Consider the following 20,644-nt stretch of genomic DNA (forward strand, 5'->3'; position numbering starts at 1 on the left):
AGGATCTGGAGCCCTTTGGCGGCCTGTGCCCGGTGTCGCTGAGGGCCGTGAGGGGCGCGCGGCCGCGCGGGGGCGCTGTGCTCAGCCCTCCCGTCAGCTCCCGCGGCGGGCGCGGCGCTCCCGGCGTGCCTCGCGCGGCCGGAAGCGGAAGCGGGGTCGCGGCGATCATGGTGCCGCTGGGGCGGGGAAGGAGCCGCCGCCGGCACCCGGTGAGCGAGCGGGGCGGGGGAGTGGGACAGGGCACGGGAGGAAGGACGGGCCGAGCCCGGCCGAGCCGGAGCAGCGCGGCTCGCGCAGGCACACCTCGTGGCTCTTCGCGGGACCGGGCGGGGTGGGGGTAGCGCCTTGCTCGGGGCGGGACCGCGGCGCTCGGCCCGGCCCGGCCCCGCCGCCACCGGCCGCCCTGGGGCTGTGCCTGCGAGCGGGTCGGGACCCGGGCCGGGCCGGCCCAGCCGCCTGACCCCCCGCCCCGCCCGCGGTTGTGTTGCAGATGAGCCGTTCCGGCCGGAGCTCCCGGTAGCGCGGTGAGAGGCGCGGAGCCATGGGCGAGAACAGTCCCCAGGGCGACGCCATCTACTATGAAGGGGAGGAAGACGACTTAGCCCAAGATGAAAATATGATGAGGTTCGCTGACAAAAACGGGCTGGTGTCCTCCTCGTCCGGGACGGTCTATGACAGGACGACTGTGCTCATCGAGCAGGACCACAGCGTGCTGGAAGATGAGGAGGATGAAGGACAGTGTGGTGATCACTTGCCTTTTTTACCCGAGGGCCATGAAGAAGGATTTCATTTAATAGCAGATCATGAAGGGATGTCGCAGGGTTATGTGCAACATATTATTTCTCCAGATCAGATTCATCTAACAATAAATCCTGGTTCAACTCCCATGCCAAGAAACATCGAAGGAGCAACGCTCACTTTACAGTCTGAGTGCCCAGAAACCAAGCGTAAGGAAGTGAGTAGCTAAATGTGATTCTGGGTTTTGAGCACCTTAAAGGCTTTGAAAATCCGCTTTCCCAAGGCTGTTTTTCAGGAGAGGGGCAGTGGCTTTGCTCGTTTTGGAGGGGTTTTGTGTAATGGAGTGAATTGCCCTCCACTAAATCTGCTCTCATTGTCATCCCCAGTTTCACGGTGTGCTGGGCAGAGCTGTGTCCCAGCAGAGCTGCCAGGGCCATCCCTCTGACACCCCCTGGCGCCCTAGGACCCTGCCAGGAGGCACTTCGTGTCACTGGATGGCAGGAGGGTGTGGCACTGACACGTGTGTGTCATTGATGTGTGTGATTTTAACAATCTTCAGGTTCTCTTCTGGTCTGGTCGTTTTTTTATGAGTTCAGTGGTAGCTGAAACAACCTGAGCTGTTACTCTGGGATTGGCCACATTCTCAAGAAAAGCACATCCAGGTCACAGTTAAGGGCCAGGCCCTTGCTGGGAGCTGGAGTACCGAATTTGAGATGCCAAATTTTAAATTTTCTGTAGTTTTACTGTGTCACAGGGGGACTGTGAGAAGAACAGGGACACTTTAGGCTGCTATCTGGTGTATTTTGAAAGCTCAGGTCAGCCTGCACGGTTAAAATGGAGTTTACTCTTAGTTGTGTTTCCCTGATGAATTCTATCTGGATGCACAGTGTGGGGGGCTTGTCCTGGGACTCTCCTTTTTGGGTGCAAGAGCAAAGGGAAGTTGACTGTGACGACAGCTCAGTGCTCCTTTCTCAGCCTGCCTGAGTTATGTGAGGGGTGGTGAGTCCAGGTGTGATTGGCTGTGACACTGAGTCCTGTCCATGAGCACAGAACTGGCTCAGGAAATGGAGCTTCTGAGCTGAGGTGTGTTCAGCAAGTTTGAGCCTCCTGCTGTCAGTTACTCAAGTTAGCAGCTGCTGCAGCCTGGAGCTGCTGAAGTGTTTCACTTTCTCTCCTCTTTGTGGGACCCTGAGCCCCAAAGTGGGTGGCAGCTAAACAGGTCAAATGGCTGCATGTGCAATTAAACTGACTTCATTTTTTCACCCTTGCTTTTTGGAGAAGGCTTGTAAGATGTGGAATTTCCCGGTGAAATGCTCTATGTGAATTTATTTTCCATTTCTGGAATTAGTTTCCAAGAACAGAGGGCAGTGAAATGTGAAAGCAGTGGCACTGAGCACGTGTGAAAGGCCTTTCTGCTGTTTCAAAGGTCTGATAAGTTGTCTGGAGGTGAGGGAAGGAAAGCTCTAAAGCTCCCAAACATCTGGGTCATCTCTGAAAAGCAGCAGCTCTGTTCTTTGGTGCTTCCAAAACATCTACAACAGTTTTAGCACTTGGAATAATTGTTTTAAAGTCTTAGATTTTTGGGTCAGCCTTAGACATGAAGTTACAAAGGGGGTTTTGCACTTCAGTTACTTTCGGCTTTTTTTTTATTCTGTTGTACATCTCTCACTGGAATTGCATTGGCAAGAACAAACATGATTACAGTTTCATATTTCAAACTCAGTTATTTGCTCAGCGATGACACAAAATTTAGCCATTTAGGGGGAGTATGGTAGGCTCAGGAAGAGTTAAAGGCAAACAGAGCAGTTACTGTAGACTTTGAACCAGGGTGTGAGGCTCTGCTTCCCCGTGGGCTATTGCACAATGAGTTCCCATTTCTGAGGTAAGTGCTGGATCACGTCTCTTCAGCAGCTCGCTGTCCCTGGCCAAATGCCACAGCCTTTGTCCTCAAAGTCCCTGGGCCCTGTCCTGCCTGTCCTGGCCTTGGCCTCTGCTGCCTTCTTTGTTTTCTCTTGTTCTTGGGTGCTGTGGCAACCTGGAGCTCTCGTTGCTGTCTGTGAGGCTTTCAGATCAATCTCCCTTGGTTTTGTGTGTGTAAGCAGTGTATTAATGTGCTAATGTGAAAGGAGAATTAAACGCTGTGGTGCTTCACGGAAAGGTTTGTTTTGCTCAGACCGTGGTGGTGCCTGTGGTGTGCTGGGAAGGATTTGTGAAATAAAGATTTGGCCTTTGAGGGAGGGGGAGCTGCAAGGCCATTGTCCATTCAGGCCGTTAAACTGATGTTGCTGCTGCCACCTTCCCTCACACACGGGCAGTGACAGCTGGGAACCAAACAGCTTCATCTCTAATCAATACTGTCCTTTTTCTTCTAGACTTATAGGTAAACACTTAGAAAGCTTAACAGAGCCCTCCCTTGATTTTCAGGTGCTTCCTGCCTGTGTCAGATCCTGTGTATCATGGGCAATGTTCTGTAAAGTGTTAATTTCCAGCTGCCTGAAAGCTGTAACAGGGAATGTTTTACTTCAGCACTGATACACAAATTGTACTGGATCTGGTGATCCCAGGGGAGGATGACGTACCCTCCTCATGTGATAAAATGTGCTTTCTGGTGTTGGTGTGTTACTGCTCTGTGCTCCAGTGTTGTGGCTGCCTCAGCACAGCCAGACTTCCTAACTGCATTGTAACCATGCTGCAGTTCTTGGGCATTTAGTGGTAACTTCTGCCTGATTTGAATTGTAAATGAAGGGCAAATTGCTCAGAGTGAAATTACTGTTTCCTTCTCTGAGAATGCTGAAATGTTGAAATGTGAAGGGATGAATTCCTTACTTCCCGTGGCAGGCAGGAGCAGGAGCTCAGCCATGCCCAGGAAAGCTGGCCTCCAGCACACCTAACAGAGACTGGAGAACACAAAATGCTCCCCGTTCCTCCTCCTTCCCCAGCGTTCTATACTGAGTGTGACGTCACTTGGTCTGGGATATCCCTGGATCAGGCAGGGTCAGCTGTCCTGGCTGTGTCCCCTCCCCACTCCCTGTGTACCCCCAGCCCCTTGTTGGTGGGGCTGAATGAGAAGCATTAAAAAAATCCATCTCTGTATCCTCAGCCCTGTGCTGAGGACAAATCCAGAACACACTCTATACAAGTGAAGAAAATGAGCTCTATCACAGCCAAAGCCAGCCCATGATGGGATTTCTGTGCCCTGTGTAAAGTCTTGTACGTCTCACAGGAAGGTTTAATGTTCTCCAAATACAAAAATTTTATTGAGGCAAGGTGAGTGCAAACCTGTCTTGGGAGCAACAAGAGACCGTGGATTGAGAAACACAAAAGATCCTTCAGCTTTAGAGAATTTTCTTAAAGGGGTCCTGCTGGCAGCTTTGTCCCCTACAAAACAGGTTGGAAGTAACCAAGAAGCCATTTCTCTTTCATTATGGAGAACTGTCTAGAACCTGATTTAGAGCTGGTGTGACTTGCCAGGTCTTCTGTTGGGCTCCTCAGTCACCTTTAGGTGTTGAGGTTTCTGAGCTTTAACAGTCAAATGAAAGCCATCAGTCTGGTAATTAACAGTGGAGGATAACTTTATGCAGGCAGACCGGGAGTGTATTCCTTCTGCTTCACAAGCTGCCACTTGCACACTGGAGGCTTCTAAACAATCCCTTGTGCCTGTTGCAGAAGCGGGGAAGGTACCAAATGTAGCTCCAGGTGAAATTGTCCTAGGGATCTGGATGGCTTGTTGAGAAATCTGTGACGCCTTTGTTTGGGTGTCCTTGTGACCTGGTGTGATCCTTTGCACTCGAGGCGCTGAACTGTTGCAGTAGCCACAGAAGGAGGGAGTGAGGCTCAATGAAGGCTGCTTTGGGATAAAGTGAAGTGACTGGACTGGTGGTTAGAGCATGGGAGATGGTAAAAACTCTTTTGCTCAAGGTGTTGATGGGAATTCAGCACACAGGGCAGTGGGTGTGAGCATTGTGGCAGTGCATTGTCCTTTGTCTCCCTGCCGCACAAATAAGTGTTGGACTAAAGTGCAGGTGGGTAGTGGACAGATCTGATGACTCCTCAGTGTTCTTTCCAAAGGTTTTATCAGATTTTTAGCTAGAAGAATGTTGGATTATGTTTTACCTCTTTCCTCTTCCATTAGATTCTTGTTCTGCAAGGTAAGCTGCTTTCCCATGTGCCACTCCTTCCTTGCAGAAATGTTGTTAGAGAATGAAGAGGCAGAAAATATTTTGGGGGGAGGGGCTTTGGGATCAAAATATGTTGCATTGTCTTTGATGTCTGACTGCATCAAAAGACTACATCTATGTAGAAAAATACTAAAAATTATTAAACATGAAGCATTTTGTCCTTTAGGTTAAGCGGTACCAGTGCACCTTCGAGGGCTGTCCCCGCACCTACAGCACCGCTGGCAACCTGCGCACGCACCAGAAAACCCACCGGGGGGAGTACACCTTTGTCTGCAACCAGGAGGGCTGTGGCAAGGCCTTCCTCACCTCCTACAGCCTCAAAATCCACGTCCGGGTGCACACCAAGGAGAAACCCTTCGAGTGCGATGTGCAGGGCTGTGAGAAGGCGTTCAACACACTGTACAGGTGAGGGTGTGTTCAGCACTGTGCAGGTGAGGGTGTGTTCAGCACTGTGCAGGTGAGGGGTGTTCAACACTGTACAGGTGAGGAGTGTTCAACACTGTACAGGTGAGGGGTGTTCAACACTGTACAGGTGAGGAGTGTTCAACACACTGTACAGGTGAGGGGTGTTCAACACTGTACAGGTGAGGGTGTGTTCAGCACACTGTACAGGTGAGGGTGTGTTCAGCACACTGTACAGGTGAGGGATGTTCAGCACACTGTACAGGTGAGAGTGTGTTCAGCACTGTGCAGGTGAGGGTGTGTTCAACACTGTACAGGTGAGGGGTGTTCAACACTGTACAGGTGAGGTGTTCAGCACTGTACAGGTGAGGGTGTGTTCAGCACACTGTACAGGTGAGGGTGTGTTCAGCACACTGTACAGGTGAGGGTGTGTTTAACACTGTACAGGTGAGGTGTTCAGCACTGTACAGGTGAGAAGGTATTCAGCACTACAGGTGGGAAGCCTTTGGCAAGTTTTCTTGCAGGTATGGCTGTTGCTGTTCTGCAAGTTGCCTCTACTTTGTGTTTGTGTTTGAATACAGTTGTTTTGCTTCCTCCATGTACAGGTATGAATATAAACCCCTCAAGTGTGGCAATGCTGTCCAAAGGGTAGGATGACAGAACTGTGGTGATTTCTTTATATTCTGATAGCATTGAAGGTGGTGCATGAACACAATGGGTCTCTGAGACTTGTTGGGGCGCTTTGGAACTGATAGCAGCCACTTCCATGAGCTCATTCCCTTCTGCTCAGGATGTGTTAAGCCTTTGATCCTGTCCTGCACGTTTGAAAGAATGTCTTGCTTGCCTCAGGCCAGGGCTGTCTTACCCTACCAGTCCTAAGAGGGATTTCTTTTAATATGTTTTTTAGGTTGAAAGCACATCAAAGGCTTCACACAGGGAAAACATTTAACTGTGAATCAGAAGGCTGCAGCAAATACTTCACAACGCACAGTGACCTGAGGAAGCACATTCGAACACACACAGGAGAAAAGCCATTTCGGTGAGTTGCTGCGTGGCAGTTCTGGTTTCTGTGGCTCAGGTGAGGAGGCACCTGTGCCCAAAAGCAGCTGTTAGGGCTCTGGATGGAATGGTGTTCTGAGAAAGAAGTGAAGGTGGCTGGCTGGCTTTGGAGCACGTTTGTTCACAGTGGTGTGGTGTGGTGGGTGCAGTGATGATCCCAAAAGACAAAAATAGTTAAGGTGGTTTTTTAAACATAAACCTATGCCATGATGAGCATCCTTTAAAACGCATTGCCGCTTTCTGCTGGGATGAACTGTGTATTCCATGAAGGAGAACCTCCAAATGCTGTCTCTGTGCCTGGATTTTAAAGTCCTGCTCAGAGCCCTGCTATGATGTGTGTAGCATGCACAGCAGCTGCTGGGAGACACCTGCTTGCTAACAGAGCTTAGCTTTGGGCCTGCTTTTTACAGTCCTGGGACTGTTGCAGAGCATGATTTAAGGTAGCTAATGCATTGAAGGGGGCTGATGCTGACTCTCCTGTGATGCCTCATCCAGGTGTGAGCATGATGGCTGTGGGAAGGCTTTTGCTGCAAGCCACCACCTCAAAACACACGTTAGAACACATACTGGTAAGTTCTGTGTTATTTTTTTAAAAGTTTTCTTTAATTGAGCTTATTCAAGTTTATACTAACTCTCAGAATCCTCATATGAATTTATAGTTACATATAGTATGGGAGTGACACCGAGCTGAGTGGCTCAGGTGACACATGTGAGGGAGGGGATGGCATCCAGAGAGACCTTTGCAGGCCTGAGGAGTGTGCCCATGTGACCTCATGAGTTTAAAAAGGCCAAGTGCAAACTCTTGGCACCTGCATCAGACCAATCCAGATTTTCCATCTGTGCAGTTATATTTATGCTTGACAGGCCTTGAATTCAATGAAAATGTTTTCACGAACGTATCAGGAATGATGCACAACAATTAAATATTGTGTGTCAGTTCCCATGGTGAAATGGGAGCAGGACTCCAGGAACAGGGAATGTGTGAAGGGACATTAAAGGTCTTGTTTGTATGAAACACTGTTCTCTCCATGCTCTAAAAGTGTGTGTCTGACGGAATGTTTTAAAGTGTGTTAAATGTGTTCTGTGCTGCCTCTAGGGGAGAAACCCTTCTTCTGCCCCAGCAATGGTTGTGAGAAGACTTTCAGTACTCAGTACAGTCTCAAGAGTCACATGAAAGGTCATGAGAAGGGACATAACTATAATGCACTTCCCAATAACAATGTGTCTGAGGTCAGTAGCACTTCTGCTGAATGCTTCTGTGTTAGGTGGATATAAACCTTACCTTGAGGAAAAACCATTTGATCTGCAGCTTGTTCTCAAGGTGTAGCATTTAAGAGTGGGATTGTCGAAGGGAGTTGTGAGTTCTCCCTTTGCCATGTGGGCAGTTGTATCCATCGGGCTGCTTCCCTTGTGTGTTGCAATCAATACTGTGCGGGTAAACATGTGGAGGAAAAGAAATACTAACTAAAAATACATACTGGAAAGGTTTAACTTTTATTTTCTAAAAGTTTATTTGTTCCTATGCTAATTTAAAATTCTGGGTTATGTGACTTTTTGGAAGTACTTTGACAGACATGTTAATAATCCTTGATAGCTGCTAAATATCCTTTGCTTAAAAATCTTACTCCTTTGATTTTAGAACTGAAATCTGGGTCCTGTATAAGCAGACAGCTCTCAGAAGTAATTTAAAACATTTCTGACATTATTCTTTTAATATATAATTCAAACGGTTTTTCTTTTTCACAGGATACAAGTCACTCACTATGTCTGAGTGATTTAAGCCTCATATCAACAGATTCAGAATTGCGGGAGAACTCTAATCCAGTGAGTTATTGTCCTGGAATTGCCTCATCCTCATTTGAGTTCTGATTTTGTCCTCCACATTTTGCAGTACTTAGTTCAACCTGCTGTAGAAGGCTCTGCATCTGATTTTAGCGTAACAGTGTTCTTGCTTCTTGATGAGTGTTGACTGAGCTTAGATTTTACGTAGAGGAAGATGAGATGCTGAGGAGACTGTGCTGTGCTTTGTGCTGTGGCGTGGGAGCAGGGTGCAGCTCTTGTGTATATTCTGCTCCTGGAGCAGTGTGGGTGACTAGAATTGCACAGCACAGGATACAGTCTAAATGGAGCTGGTTTTTTCTGCTCCAGAAAAGGTTCTGCAAGCAGCCAATTCATGTCTGTTTTTGATGGAGTACTGCAAGAAATAGGGGTTGAACAAAGTGTGGATGCTGAGGAATATATTTTACTTTTGAAGCAGTTAACTTATTTTTGTAGGGGTTTGCTCATTACGTTGGTGAATTTGATTACAGGTAATAAAAACCAGGTGTAAATTTATAGCATGTAAGATTTATATGTGTCGCCATTCCTGAAGTTGGGTGGTTCATTGGAGGAGTGTTTCTGATGTGCACACACTGCTTGACTGGGGTTTGTGGAGACCTGAGGTACAACATTGATGTCTTCCTCTTTGTTTTCTATTTGTCAGACACACGGACAGGACCTCAGTACAATCTCACCAGCAAGCATCTTTGAGTCTATGTTTCAGAGCCCAGACCACACTGCAAATCAGGATGACTCTCAGCAGACAGGTACCAGTTGTATCTGCACTGCTGTTAAAGAGAGCTTTCGACAGCTCTGCGTGCATGTACTGAATCCAGCATTTTAGACTGCAGCCGAATGCCCAACGTGACTCTGAGAAGCGAAAAGAACTTTAACTTCAGTGTTGAAATTCATTGGTGTTGGGATGCACGGTGCATGTGACACTCAGTGACAGGGGAGGGGACCCAGCACACTGTCCTGCAGTACTGGCACTGCAGCTCTCAAGCAGTCTGCATCATCCTGCATTCAAGGGTCTCTCTTGAGGCTGCTGCACAACCTGGCTGATAAAAGGCTTATTAGAGAGAGCTGATGAGCCTGATCAGGCTCAGTGTACAGCCCAGTGTTAACAAACTTCCTGAATTTGCAGCTACTTTCAGATTTCATAGTCTAGTATTTCTGAGCACTAGTCTGAAGTTAGGAGCGTGGTAATGCTTTACTTGGCAAAAAAAAAAAATCCATCAGCTAGCTGATAATAAGGTCATTGAAAAAGCAGCTCATTCAGACCTAATGAGAATGGATGTATTTGTATTTTATATTTTCAATTTTTTTTTAAATATATTTTTTCTGTGTCTCTTTCAGCAGCTCCCTTGATGGAAGGGTTTAACGGCGACGCAGACCCGGTCGCTGCGGTCCCGCCCCCGGCAGCAGACGCGGCCTCGTTGTCCCTCCCCCTGGTCCTGCAGCTCGGCCTCCCCGAGCCCGCTCAGGCAGCGCTGCCAGCCTCGGCAGCCTCTGCTGCTCCCTCCTCCATCGCCCCCGGCTCACAGCCAGCTGCGTTTGGGAATCCTGCAACTGTTTTACAATCCCCAGAAGTGCCTGTTCCTCACAGCACAGCGTTTGCAGGCGGTCACCAAGACTTCCTGCAGCACGCCCAGCCTCCGCCGCAGCCCATGGTGCAGGGACTGTCCGTGGTTGCTGGGGCTCCTGCCCCGACAGCCCCCAGTGCAGCTGAGCCCCTGCCAGCTGTAGTTCAGACTGTGCCTGTTGGTGCAAGCCCTGTTTTGACCAGTAACCCCACTATAACCATTACACCTTCTCCAAGCACCGCCATTCTGCAGTCCAGCATCGTCATGGGAGAGCAGAACTTACAATGGATCTTAAATGGTGCCACTGGTTCCCCACAAAGCCAAGAACAAATGGTCAGTACATCCAGCAGGGCTTTGGAACAGCTTGAGCCGTTCCTACTAGAGCTCTTGCTTTTGAAAAGGGAGGGGGTGAAACCTGTAAGATAAACCCTGGGATGCAGTGTGGTATAATGCTTGTGAATGTGTGCACATGTCACCAGTGCAGCCCCGGGGACAGACAGGGAAATAAGTAGAGCACAGAGAAAATCAGGGTGCAGAAAATCTTTGCTTCCTTCTTTCCCCTCGTGGTGGGCTTCTGCCAGCAGGTAACTGTGTGTTTATCCAGGACAGGGCACCACCAGGCCTGAGGATATATGTGGGCCTTAATGTATTACTTTTAATGCATAGAAGCACAAAGGACTCTGTAAAGGTTGTGTTTAGGCATTTTGCAATCTCTGTCTCTGCCTAATTTTGACTGATAACAAAAAGAGTTTTAATGAAAGGAGAATGTTTGCGGTTTTCCAGTAAATCTGGATAGCTGAAACTTCAGGAGTTTTCTCTTTGACAGTATTGGTGCCACTTCAGGCTCTCAGCTGTAGGTGGACACGAGGGAGTGGCTGCAGGTCCAGGCAGTGGGAGCACACACAGCAAAGTTTAAGAATTCAGTCACTGAATTGTCAAAACCCACAAGCTGAGTTCGCCAGCAAATAATGCAGGGGATGTTCTGCCCAATCTTTAGGGCCACTGGAACAATACTTTGAGGCCAGTTTTCCTGTGTCTCTCTTTGGAATATGTATATAGCTGTTTAGAGTTTGAACAACAGAAATTTGATTTGAGTCAATTCACACTTTTTTCTTGTTTATTTTTTTTCTTTAAAGCCACAAGTTCCAAAAGTAGTAGAAAAGGTGTTTTTTACCACTGCAGTACCAGTAGCTGGTAACACAGGTAAGCGTGACACTGAACTAATTCAACAAAGCTGATTTCTCTCTCCCTGCTGTGAAATTACATAGTTCCATTGTGTTTTCTCTTTGTTTCACCTTCAGGAAACCCCGTTCAGCAGATTGGTCTCAGCGTTCCTGTTATTATTATAAAGCAGGAGGAGGCCTGCCAGTGCCAGTGTGCCTGCCGAGACTCTGCCAAGGACAAAGCCACCTCCACCGTGAAGAAGGAATGTTCCTCACCTGATTCAAAAACTTCGGAGCAGCCAGCTTCCCAGCTGCCGCCTCAGACCTTTCCTTCCTCCTCTGCTCCTCCTCCTTGTGGGCAGAGCAGTCAGATAGTTAACCCTTCAGACTCCCAGACTGAAACATTAAGTGCCATGGATGTATCGGACTTCCTGTCCCTCCAAAGCCCTGAAACCCCGTCTAATATAATTCCAATCGAAGCACTACTGCAGGGTGAGGAAGAAATTGGTTTGAATAGCAGCTTCTCTAAGTGAAGATGTTCCAGATTTTCCTTTGCACCTGGAAGGTAAAACCCTTCTCCCTAGAAGCAGAAACTGAAGGATTGATTCTTATTCCTTCCTCTTTGGAAGTTTTGTGGCTTATTTCTGCTTCATGGATGTCATCTTAGTCACGTCCCAGGTACATCCACCTTTGAGATTCTATCTTAAAAAAAAGGTAAAAAAAAAAAAAGAAATAGCTAAGTTATATATGAACTGTTTTGGCTGCACTGTCTGTCACTTTTGCTTGTCATATGTGAACACAGAAGTTAAGGTTACTCGTGTGCAAAATGATTTTTATAAGGAAAAGGGGGGTTACTTTGTCTCCAATTGCACATCACTTAGGTTTGGGATTGAGGTACTGGCAGCAAGTGGGTCTTTGTTACAACTTCTTGGGTCTCTTAATTTTCTCCTGTCTCTCGTGTCTCCACTAACCATGCACTAAAGGGGAGCCCAGGAAAGGAGGCAGCAGGGGGAGGAAATGGCACAGCTGGGGGAGGAAATGGCTGAGGGTTTACCTGCAGTGGGGTCTGGGGGCGATGGTCGCGTACCTGCTGAGGAGCTGGTGCCTGGTTTTGCTGTGTACCAATGTTCTTACTAAAGCCTCCAGGAGCTTTGGGGGCGTTTATTTCAGCAGGGCAGAGGTACCTTGTGCCCCTGATAGATCTGGTCATTTAATTCCACTAGGTGTCAAGTGTTTTGCAGACATTGTGTCACAACATGGGAGCGCAGTCGGAGCCGCTGCTGGCTCCAGCTCCAGAGTGTTTTCTTGGCCTCTCTGAAGGGTGCAGGTGTGGTCAGGTTGGTGCCTGCTGTTCTTTTGATTTCTTAGGCTCTGTTCAGCAACAAGTCATCCTCCTAACCCTGGGACTGTTGAATCAGGAGCACGGTGCCTTTGCTGGTTACTCTCATCTTTTGTGAAGAACAACCCTTAAGAAAATTTTGAGAAAGGTTCAACATAAATTCAGTTTGAATCCAGTGAGTCTGTCCTTCAGTTGTCCATACATGCTTCTTTTTTTTCCAGTGAGCTATCTAATTTCTGCCTGACTCTGCCTCCAGCCTACTGCAATGCCAGCTTTTTGTGCACGGGGCTATTTCTTGACTAAAAGATGTTACGCATCAGAATAGTTTTTCATATCAAACTGAGAGTCTATATTCTAACCTACTCAGGGTAAATCAAATCCAAACCCCCCCCTTCCACCAAAAAGCCTGTAATGTTGCAATAAATGCAGTCTCATTCTAAATGGTTTATTTATGCTGCATTATTTTAAAAGATGTAATTTTATAGTTTTTATCCATCTTTCTGGCTTTGGCTGTCAGTTTTCTTGTGTTAAAGGAAAGAATATTAAATAGTCTTTATTCAGTTTACAGTGTTGTCATTAGTGAGATACAAAGATAATGACTGTAAGCCAGTTAGTGGGGAGTGTCCCTGCGCTCAGTTTAGGAATGCAAACGGTAGTGGATAGAGATCTTTCACTCTTGCTGTTTGATCAGAGCTGCTCCTCCGGGGAGGGCAGATCCCTGTGAGTGCTGCCAGGTGTTTGATCCTCCTGTGACACGCTCGGTGTGGCCTGACCAACGCTGAGACTGGCTTCAGCGACCTCTCGTGCTGTTCCCCTGAGAATGCCCTGCCCTGGCATGGGTGGAAAGGGGCTGGAGGGAGCTGGCCTTCCCCTCCTGGACAGCTTGCTTCTGCTGAGGTGCAGAGGGGAAGGCCGGTGTCCTGTGAGGGCAGGCGGGTGTGCCAGGGACACTCCGTGCCTGGGACGCGCCGTGTGTCTGTGCCAGGGCAGAGAGCTCGGTGTTGGCAGCTGCAGGGGTGAGCTCCAGGCCATCCCCACGCATGCTGGTGGTGTTTCCTCTGTTGTAGCGGGTCCTGCAGCGACACGGTTTGGCATCCACAGAACAGGTTAACAAAGCATTTCTTGTTTTGTTCCTGTGATGGCAGTCCTTGGAGGGCAGCGAGCTGGTGGCCCCTTTGCTTTTGCCCCACAGATTGATTTTGTGCTGCAGTTGGGTCGCAGGGCAGCAAGAACTGCTTTGATCACAGAAATCAGTCCCAAGCCTGCATGGTTGGGATTGTCCTCGCAGAGGAGTCTCCTGCCAGCTGCTCTGCGTAGAGCTCCACTTGGGAGGGGAGTGAGAGCTGCCTGACAGTCCCTGTGGTGCCTCTCACTCTGGCCTCGGGCATTTTCTTTGGTGAAGTGCAACTGTGCTGTTTGGGGGTGAGTGGGTGTGGGTGTGTGCCTGTGGGAGACTGCTGATTCCCCAGGAGCTGTGGGGGTTACCTCTGGTGGGGAGCAAGGGTCCCAGATGTGGCCTGCACTGTGACAGCTGGGCAATTTAGCAACTGCTTCTGAGCCTTCGCAGCCTTCAGGGAGGCTTTTTTACTTTTGCTACTTATGACTTAGTCAACCTAAACCACGCTTCTGGTTGGACCAGAGAGCATCTTCAAAAACTCTTTTGTGACTGAAATGAGTAGAAGAAACTACCAAAGTCTCTGGACTGGGAAGCTCAAAGTGGAGCTGCAGTGATGGGCAGCACAGTGCCCAGGGTCGATCTCTGCTGTTTCTCTTCACAGCTGCTGGGTTTTTGTTGTTGTTGTTGTGTTCCAGGAAAAGCACTATGTTCTGCTGATCCTTTGGTGCATTGGGTTTGCCAGTGCCCTCTTACACATGCATCAGGCAGGCTGCAATTCAGGTGGGACTGGTTAGAGCTTGTACTGAGGCAGGAGCGTGTGATTCTGTGAGCACACAGTGCATCCACTGCGTTTTACAGGTGTGTGCTTTTGTTGTTTGTCGTCCATCCGCTTTCCAGAGTGTTTGTGCTGCGTGTGTCTGAGACGTTTTCACATTTGCATCATCCCCAGTACTGTGTGGTCAGACTGTGCTCCAGGGCAGTCTGTGCCATGCTGGGATGGGAGGAGATCCAAGGGCAGCTGCAGCAAAGCCCTGAGATCCTGCAAGGCCAGACATTTTCCTGTCCTCTCCTCGTTGCCCCAGCATTTAGCATATTCACTATTACATGGTTAATAAAAGGGAGAATTTCTGTCCTTACAGATGTGGGGAGATGTTGGATTCCCAGAAAAGGGTTCTTCTGGGAACAGCACGCCTGCCTCTTCAAAGTCTGCATGAGCCCCTTTAATGATCAGTCAGAGAGCAAAACTGCACTGCTCTGGGTCACCTGTTTTGTGCTAGTGGGGGTTTACTTGGTCACTCATCATTTCTGGATGGGTGTAGAAGCTTAAATATGTAGAGGAGGTCAAGTTACTGACTTTGGTAGCTTTGGTCACCAAAGCAAGCAGACTTGGCGTGCAGCTGAAGGTTGGAGATTTGCTTTTTGTGCTAGTAGGTGGGGGGGTGGGAGGCTGGGGTGGAAAATCAGCACTGATTGAATGCTGGTACCGAATTACATGGAACAAAGTACGAGCTGGACGCTTGTGTAATGCTGAGTGTGCCCAGGAAGACAAGTTCGCAGAACCTCATACCGGTATCTAAAATGCACTTTAGGTTATTTTATCTTTAACCCAATTGCTGCAATTTCTTTTGTATATACTTTCACAAAGTTTATTTTTGCTCTGAGTAAAAGTTAACAGGGGTGTGCAAAGATGAGCACTTAACTTGGTGCAATACCTGTAGCTAAGGATCCTTGTCCCTCGTGGTCCGTGTGTGTCTGTCTGACAGAACAGGTGTGGTGGGTGCTGTGCTGCCCTTCCCCCGTGCCCCAGACAAATTATGCATCGTTAGCAAACGTCCAATCTATGCAAATAACCCTCTGAGAGCACTGTGCTTCAGCAGCCTTTTCTCTCACGCTTTCCTGGGGGCTGCTTGTCGCTCCTGTTGGACAGGCCGTGTCCCTCGATGTGTGTCCTCCTTTCCCCTGTCCTCCTTCTGTCACCCACGTGGGAACACAAGCGACGAGCTGCTTTCAAACAGGCATGTTTGCACCTTTGAAATTTGTCTTCAAAGAGATGGTTTCTGATGTCCTGTTACTGCCTTATTTCTTGGGGGTGGCGTGGCCGTAGCCGTCCGCAGCGTTGTCCTTGATCTGCGCCAAGGCTGTGAAGTGTTTGCGGCGCTCCTGCTGCAGGATGAACCGGGCTCGGAGCTGGCGCCGCCGGCCCCTTAGGCGTGGAGCTGGCCTTGGAGGGATCGGAGGCGAGCAGCCGTTGCTGGGTTGTTGCTGAGGTGAGGCAGCCGGGGCAGTGGGGCAGAGCAGAGCAGCTCTGGTGTCACGTCCTCGCTTCTCCCTCGCTCCGGGCGAGGCACAGAACCTCGGCTCCTCCCCACGGAATGAGGGCAGGGCGTTTGGTGACTCTGAAACGCTTTGAGATCTGTGGGTGAACAGTTTTTTGGCAGGAGTTACCTGAGCTAGCTGGGCAGAGGGCTGTTGGGAGTCGGTTTGGAGTGTAAGGCAAAAAAGAAGAGCATGTCTTTAATAAACCCTATGAATTTCTGACTGCAGAGTTTTTAATTGTATACTATTTTTTCCGTAACATATTTTGGAAAGCAATGTCGAGTTTTTATAAATGTTACCTGTAGTCAATTCTCATGGACAGGGCTGAACTTTTAACTTTTTTGTGTCTTGTCTTGATATCTATCACATGTTCTAGAAGTTGGAGTCTGTGTCTGCACTGAGAAATGCAAATTAAACTGGATATTTATGTAGTAGTGTACATAGTCTAAGTGTGTGTTTTTGGAACTAGGTGAAACCCCACACCATGCTGCAGTGGTGTGCAAGCTGGCCAAAATTTGGTTCATTATGCAGTGTACACTTTCTCAATTAAATGCGGTTTCTACTTTTTCTTAAAAAAAAGAAAATAAAAAAAAAAAAAAAGATTTTTTTTTTCACATGGCCTTTTCCAGCAGACTCGAGGGTGTGTTTGCAGTGCTGTAGTTGCAGTCGCTGGTGTTCCTGGTTTGTGACTCTTGTCCTCCCTCTGCTCAGGCTCGCCCTGCTCTGTTTTGCCTCACCCAGCCCAAACCCCAGCCTGGCTCCACAGCGGGGCAGCTCCAGCTCCAGCTGAGCTGTCGGGGCTGGGGGGCTGCACTGCCTGGGGCTTTGGAGACAGCTGAACTAAACCCCAGTTTCTCAAGAATGTGTGTATGGTGATAAAGGAATTTATTTAACTCTGAAACTTGGGAACAAATGTGCTTACATTGAGCAATGTGAAGATGTTAGTTACAGGTACAGTACTTCCAAAGGAAGAGCATCTCCAAAACCCAAAAGAGTAAATATGAATTTGTATTTTTTGAAGAATGTGAAATAATGGTGTTTGCTTAATTGCTCATTTTGTATGAAGTTAATATTGTACTTTGAAATATCTGCAAAGAAGTGGAAATTAACCTTTTTGGAATTGAAAGCAATATTAATACTAATGGAATCCTAATTAAATGCTTATTTAAACATTGTGTTTTAACAGCTTTTTTTCCTGAGACTGTTCTGTGGGAGAGGAGCGTGAGCATCCTGCCCTGTCCCCTAAGGAGGAGGAATTCCAACCCTGAAAGGCAGCGTTTGCCTTTTCACCCTCCTCCCTCTCCCAGCACTGGCCCAGCGCGGCTGCTGTGGTGCCGTGAGGTGTGGGTGGGAGTTGAAACCCGGAGCTGGGGCATCTCCCATCGCAGCCCCTATCCCCATTTCCATTTCCATCCTCGTCCTGCAGCCTCCAGCGCTGGCTGGGCAGGGGCTGAGCAGGGCTCGCTGCAGGGAAGAACCAGCCTTGGGAACACACGGGCGGCTGTGCCTCCTCCTCAGGAGCACACGGAGCAGGGGGGAGATACAGACCAGGCCCGTCTCGCTTTATTTTAGCGTAAATTTAATTAAATTAATAAGGCACGAGCGCGGCGAGACCGAGCGAGCTCCAAGGCCAAGGCGGTGCCGCCGATCCCTGCGTTCCCCCGGCACCTCCCGGACGTTCCCGGAGCCCCCAAACCCCTCGGTCCCTTCCTGGGGCCGATCCCCGGTGTCCCCGGCGCCCCTCAGGGCCCCGCGGGGCCGGGGCTGAGCGCCGCCCTCAGCGCGGCCATCGCCGCCCTCAGCTCCTCGCAGGCCGCGATGCGGGACCGCAGCTGCCGCTGCCGGAGCTCCAGCAGCTCCCGCAGCTCCCGCAGCCTCCGCGGGGACAGGTCCGGAACCTGCGGGCAGACGGCGGGGACAGCGGTCACGGGCGGCCGTGGGTGCCCCCGGAGCCCCCGATCCCGCTCGGCCCTCCCGTTCCCCCCGTTCCTCCCCTTTTCTCCTCTCCTTTTCTCCCCTTTTCCCCTCCCCGTTCCCCCCGTTCCCCCCTCTCCTCACCCCCCGTTCTCCCGCCGGCTCCCTCCGGCCGTCTCGCGGCTCCCGCGCGCCCCCGGTGGCCATGGGAACGGCGGCCCCGCCCCGCCCCGCCCCGCCCCGCCCGCCCCGCCCCGGCGGCGGTCACGGCCCCGCGCCGGAAGTGACGCGCATGGCGCGGGCGGTGCGCGTGCTGGCGCTGGCGCTGGCGGCTGAGGGGGCGCCGGGGCCGGGGCCGGGCCGTGCCCGCCTGGTGCCGCTGCCGCCCGGCAGCGGGGCCCGGCCCGGCCCTCAGGGTGCGTGCGGGGAAGCGGCGGAGGCGGGAGGCGCGGGCTGGAGGGAGGCGGTGACGGCCGCGGCCGCCGCCCTGCAGGCGGGCGGGCTGGTGGCGGTGCCCACGGACACGGTGTACGGCGTGGCCTGCCTGGCACAGGACTCGGCCGCCGTGCGCGGCATCTACAGCCTGAAGGGGCGGAACGGCGCCAAGCCGCTCGCCATCTGCCTCGGGGACGTGGAGCGGCTCTACAGGTGCGCCCGGGGATCCCGGCCTGGTGCGGTTCCTCCCCTCGCTCCCGGAGCCCCAGGGAAGGGGTGGGAGCTCCAGGGCCCGGGTGACACGGTGTGCACGCCGTGATCCGGCTGTCTCTGACCCTGCAGGTACTGCCGCGTGAATGTTCCCGACGAGCTGCTGCGGGATTTGCTCCCGGGACCAGTGACCCTGGTCTTAGAGCGTTCAGAAGAGCTCAATAAAGACTTGAATCCCTTCACATCGGTAGGTCATGGCTGCGGGGCTGGTCTTGTGCTGCTGCTGTGACATTTACCTGGCCCCAGAAGTGGCTCCTGTGTTGTCCTGCTCCCTGTGACTGACCTGGCTTGGCATAAACCAGCGCTAGGGCCTGACTTAAGTCTTGTGTTATTGCTGGTTCAGCTGATGTAGATCTGTCAGTCCTCTAGAGCTTTAAGTCAAGAGAGAGCTTTAGGCACTGCAGAATTAAAACCATTTTATCTGTATGTGTGTGAAACCCTCCTCTCTTTCTCTGCAGCTGGTTGGTGTTCGCATTCCAGACCATCCCTTCATGAGAGACCTGGCACGGGCCTGCCCGGGACCCCTGGCTTTGACAAGCGCCAACATCAGCTCCCAGGGCAGCACCCTGACCGTGTTGGTGAGGTTCCTGCACCCCTCAGGGATGCTCCAGGCTCTCTCAGTTCAACTCAGCTTTAGCAAGAAACCACGGCTTGCTCTGCTGCTGTATTTTTACTTTGTTTAAGTGATACTCGCAGACGCTGTCAGGAGTGTTAACCCGCAGCTCTCTTGCAGGAATTCCAGGACTTGTGGCCTCAGCTGTCCTTGGTCATTGATGGAGGCCCCATAGGAGACATCCAGAGCCCAGAGTGTCGCTTGGGGTCAACTGTGGTTGACTTGTCTGTGTCGGGGAAATTCTCCATCATCCGGCCCGGCTGGTGAGTGTAGCTGGGGCTTTTCCTTTGCTTTAAATGAAACAAAGCTTTTGGATAGGGCTGGGTCGTGCATGACAGTTCTTTGTTTTGCTCTGCTTTGTTTCGTTTCGTTTGCTTTGCTTCTCTTTCCACAGCAGTTCCACCTTCCCATTAATATGAACCTAATTGTAAGCACACAGAGGAATCCTCAGGAGCTCTCAGATTCTCCTTTCTCACAGCTTCTGTGTGAAGCTGGAGTTTCTGGAGTTTGTGCTCTCCTTGGCTCTAAGTGCAATCCTGTGTCTTGCCCATTGCTCTTCACCTGAAAATGCAGATTTAATGCTCCAGACCCTTTGTTCTCATGGCTCTGTTTCTCCCTGCAGTGCACTGACGCCCACAGTTGAAATCCTGAAGAAGAAGTATGGCTTGGTACCAGAATCCTCCTAACCCTTGGGACTGGGAGCTGTTGGAGCTGGGCACTGTGTGCCTGTGCACTCAGGAGTGGGTGATCATGGCCTTGTTTAATAAGGTCAATGGGTTTTGTCAAGATAATAATAAAAGTATTAAAAAAGACTGGAAAACCCTTTCTGACCTCTTTGTGCTGCTGTACCGTTCCCAAGTGTGTGTTCTGTTAGCCTGACCAGGCTTTGTGAATGCAGTGGTTGTGGAAGCTCAGCTCTTGTCAGGATGGTGTGGGGAAGGCCCTGTCCCCCCCGGGACAGGGGGATCAGACACAGCCGCTGCTGGAGAGGGGAGGTGCCTCTGGAAACACGGCAGGCAGGACCAAAAACACCTTCATGAACCTCCTCACAGAGCAGGGTGACGCTGGTGTTTGCAGCCCTGGTGGAAATCCCGTCGGTGTGAGCAGCCAGAGCAGGACATGCATGGTTTGCATTTTAATTCACTGCAAACAAAAATGCAGCTGCAGAACCTCACCAGCAGAGCCGGATCAGACTCGAGGGGCAATGGTTCAAAGGAGGAACGCCAGGCCAGCCTGCCTGGGTCAGGGCTGCTGTTGGAGGTGAAGCTGCTTGGTGTCCAGCCCTTTCCAGCCCTGTTGGAGCTCTTGGGAATGCTGCTAAGGCACCCAAGAGCCCTAAGCAGGGAGAGGTTTTCCTCAATCACTGCAACCACGGATCTGTGATGCTGCTGCTACTGTCCTCATTCTGCTTCCCAATACAATGAAAACCACACTCGGGCTAATTAAGCTGGCAACACAAAATTGCAATTTGCAGCCGATTAAGTCTTTCAAACAATATTTATGTTAATCTTCTGATTTATTTTCCTGTAATGCCTTGACTAGGAGATAGTCCACTGCCTGGGGAGATGCTTCCAGATGAAGCCAGCCTGCCCTGCCAGATGCTGGGAGCTCAGGGCGAGGGCTTTTCACTGATTTAAGGAATTAGTCTGTAGAAGTGTAGATGATACAGACAGAAGGGACCTTGAGATCATCTGGAGAG

General features: G+C 50.4%; 2 protein-coding genes across 5 annotated transcripts; both read left to right on the forward strand.

Annotated features, from left to right (window-relative positions):
- The first annotated feature begins 129 nt into the window (after nucleotides 1-129).
- Nucleotides 130-16,980, forward strand: MTF1 (metal regulatory transcription factor 1). Of its 4 annotated transcripts, none has more exons than XR_005704021.1 (12): nucleotides 130-209; nucleotides 491-955; nucleotides 5,083-5,321; nucleotides 6,226-6,357; nucleotides 6,873-6,946; nucleotides 7,474-7,607; nucleotides 8,124-8,201; nucleotides 8,860-8,962; nucleotides 9,552-10,111; nucleotides 10,915-10,981; nucleotides 11,080-11,619; nucleotides 16,900-16,980. XR_005704021.1 is itself a non-coding variant. In XM_040086139.2 (11 exons), the coding sequence occupies exons 2-11, from the start codon at nucleotides 542-544 to the stop codon at nucleotides 11,472-11,474; spliced, it is 2,196 nt and encodes a 731-aa protein (XP_039942073.1). In that variant the 5' UTR covers nucleotides 130-209; nucleotides 491-541; the 3' UTR covers nucleotides 11,475-16,883. The 4 variants fall into 4 exon arrangements, 2 of the variants coding, with proteins under 2 accessions (XP_039942073.1, XP_039942074.1); XR_005704020.1 differs by lacking the exon at nucleotides 16,900-16,980 and adding an exon at nucleotides 12,310-16,883; XM_040086139.2 differs by lacking the exon at nucleotides 16,900-16,980 and having other exon boundaries at nucleotides 11,080-16,883.
- Nucleotides 16,981-17,919: 939 nt separating this feature from the next.
- Nucleotides 17,920-19,753, forward strand: YRDC (yrdC N6-threonylcarbamoyltransferase domain containing). The gene is made up of 5 exons (XM_040085969.1): nucleotides 17,920-18,275; nucleotides 18,405-18,519; nucleotides 18,791-18,910; nucleotides 19,066-19,208; nucleotides 19,568-19,753. Exons 1-5 carry the CDS (start codon nucleotides 17,920-17,922, stop codon nucleotides 19,629-19,631), a joined length of 798 nt encoding a protein of 265 aa, XP_039941903.1. The 3' UTR covers nucleotides 19,632-19,753.
- The last annotated feature ends 891 nt before the right edge of the window (nucleotides 19,754-20,644 follow it).

The sequence above is a fragment of the Hirundo rustica genome, chromosome 25 (genome assembly GCF_015227805.2).
Source record: "Hirundo rustica isolate bHirRus1 chromosome 25, bHirRus1.pri.v3, whole genome shotgun sequence".
In the NCBI taxonomy this organism is placed as follows: Eukaryota; Metazoa; Chordata; class Aves; order Passeriformes; family Hirundinidae; genus Hirundo; species Hirundo rustica.

Excerpts from the sequence above, each read along its gene's own strand:
- MTF1 (XM_040086139.2), top strand. The coding sequence starts at position 542 with ATGGGCGAGAACAGTCCCCAGGGCGACGCCATCTACTATGAAGGGGAG. Across the intron at positions 6,947-7,473 it reads ACACGTTAGAACACATACTG|GGGAGAAACCCTTCTTCTGC; the intron begins GTAAGTTCTGTG and ends TGCTGCCTCTAG. Across the intron at positions 7,608-8,123 it reads CCAATAACAATGTGTCTGAG|GATACAAGTCACTCACTATG; the intron begins GTCAGTAGCACT and ends TCTTTTTCACAG.
- YRDC (XM_040085969.1), top strand. The coding sequence starts at position 17,920 with ATGGCGCGGGCGGTGCGCGTGCTGGCGCTGGCGCTGGCGGCTGAGGGG. Across the intron at positions 18,276-18,404 it reads GACGTGGAGCGGCTCTACAG|GTACTGCCGCGTGAATGTTC; the intron begins GTGCGCCCGGGG and ends CTGACCCTGCAG. Across the intron at positions 18,911-19,065 it reads GCAGCACCCTGACCGTGTTG|GAATTCCAGGACTTGTGGCC; the intron begins GTGAGGTTCCTG and ends GCTCTCTTGCAG.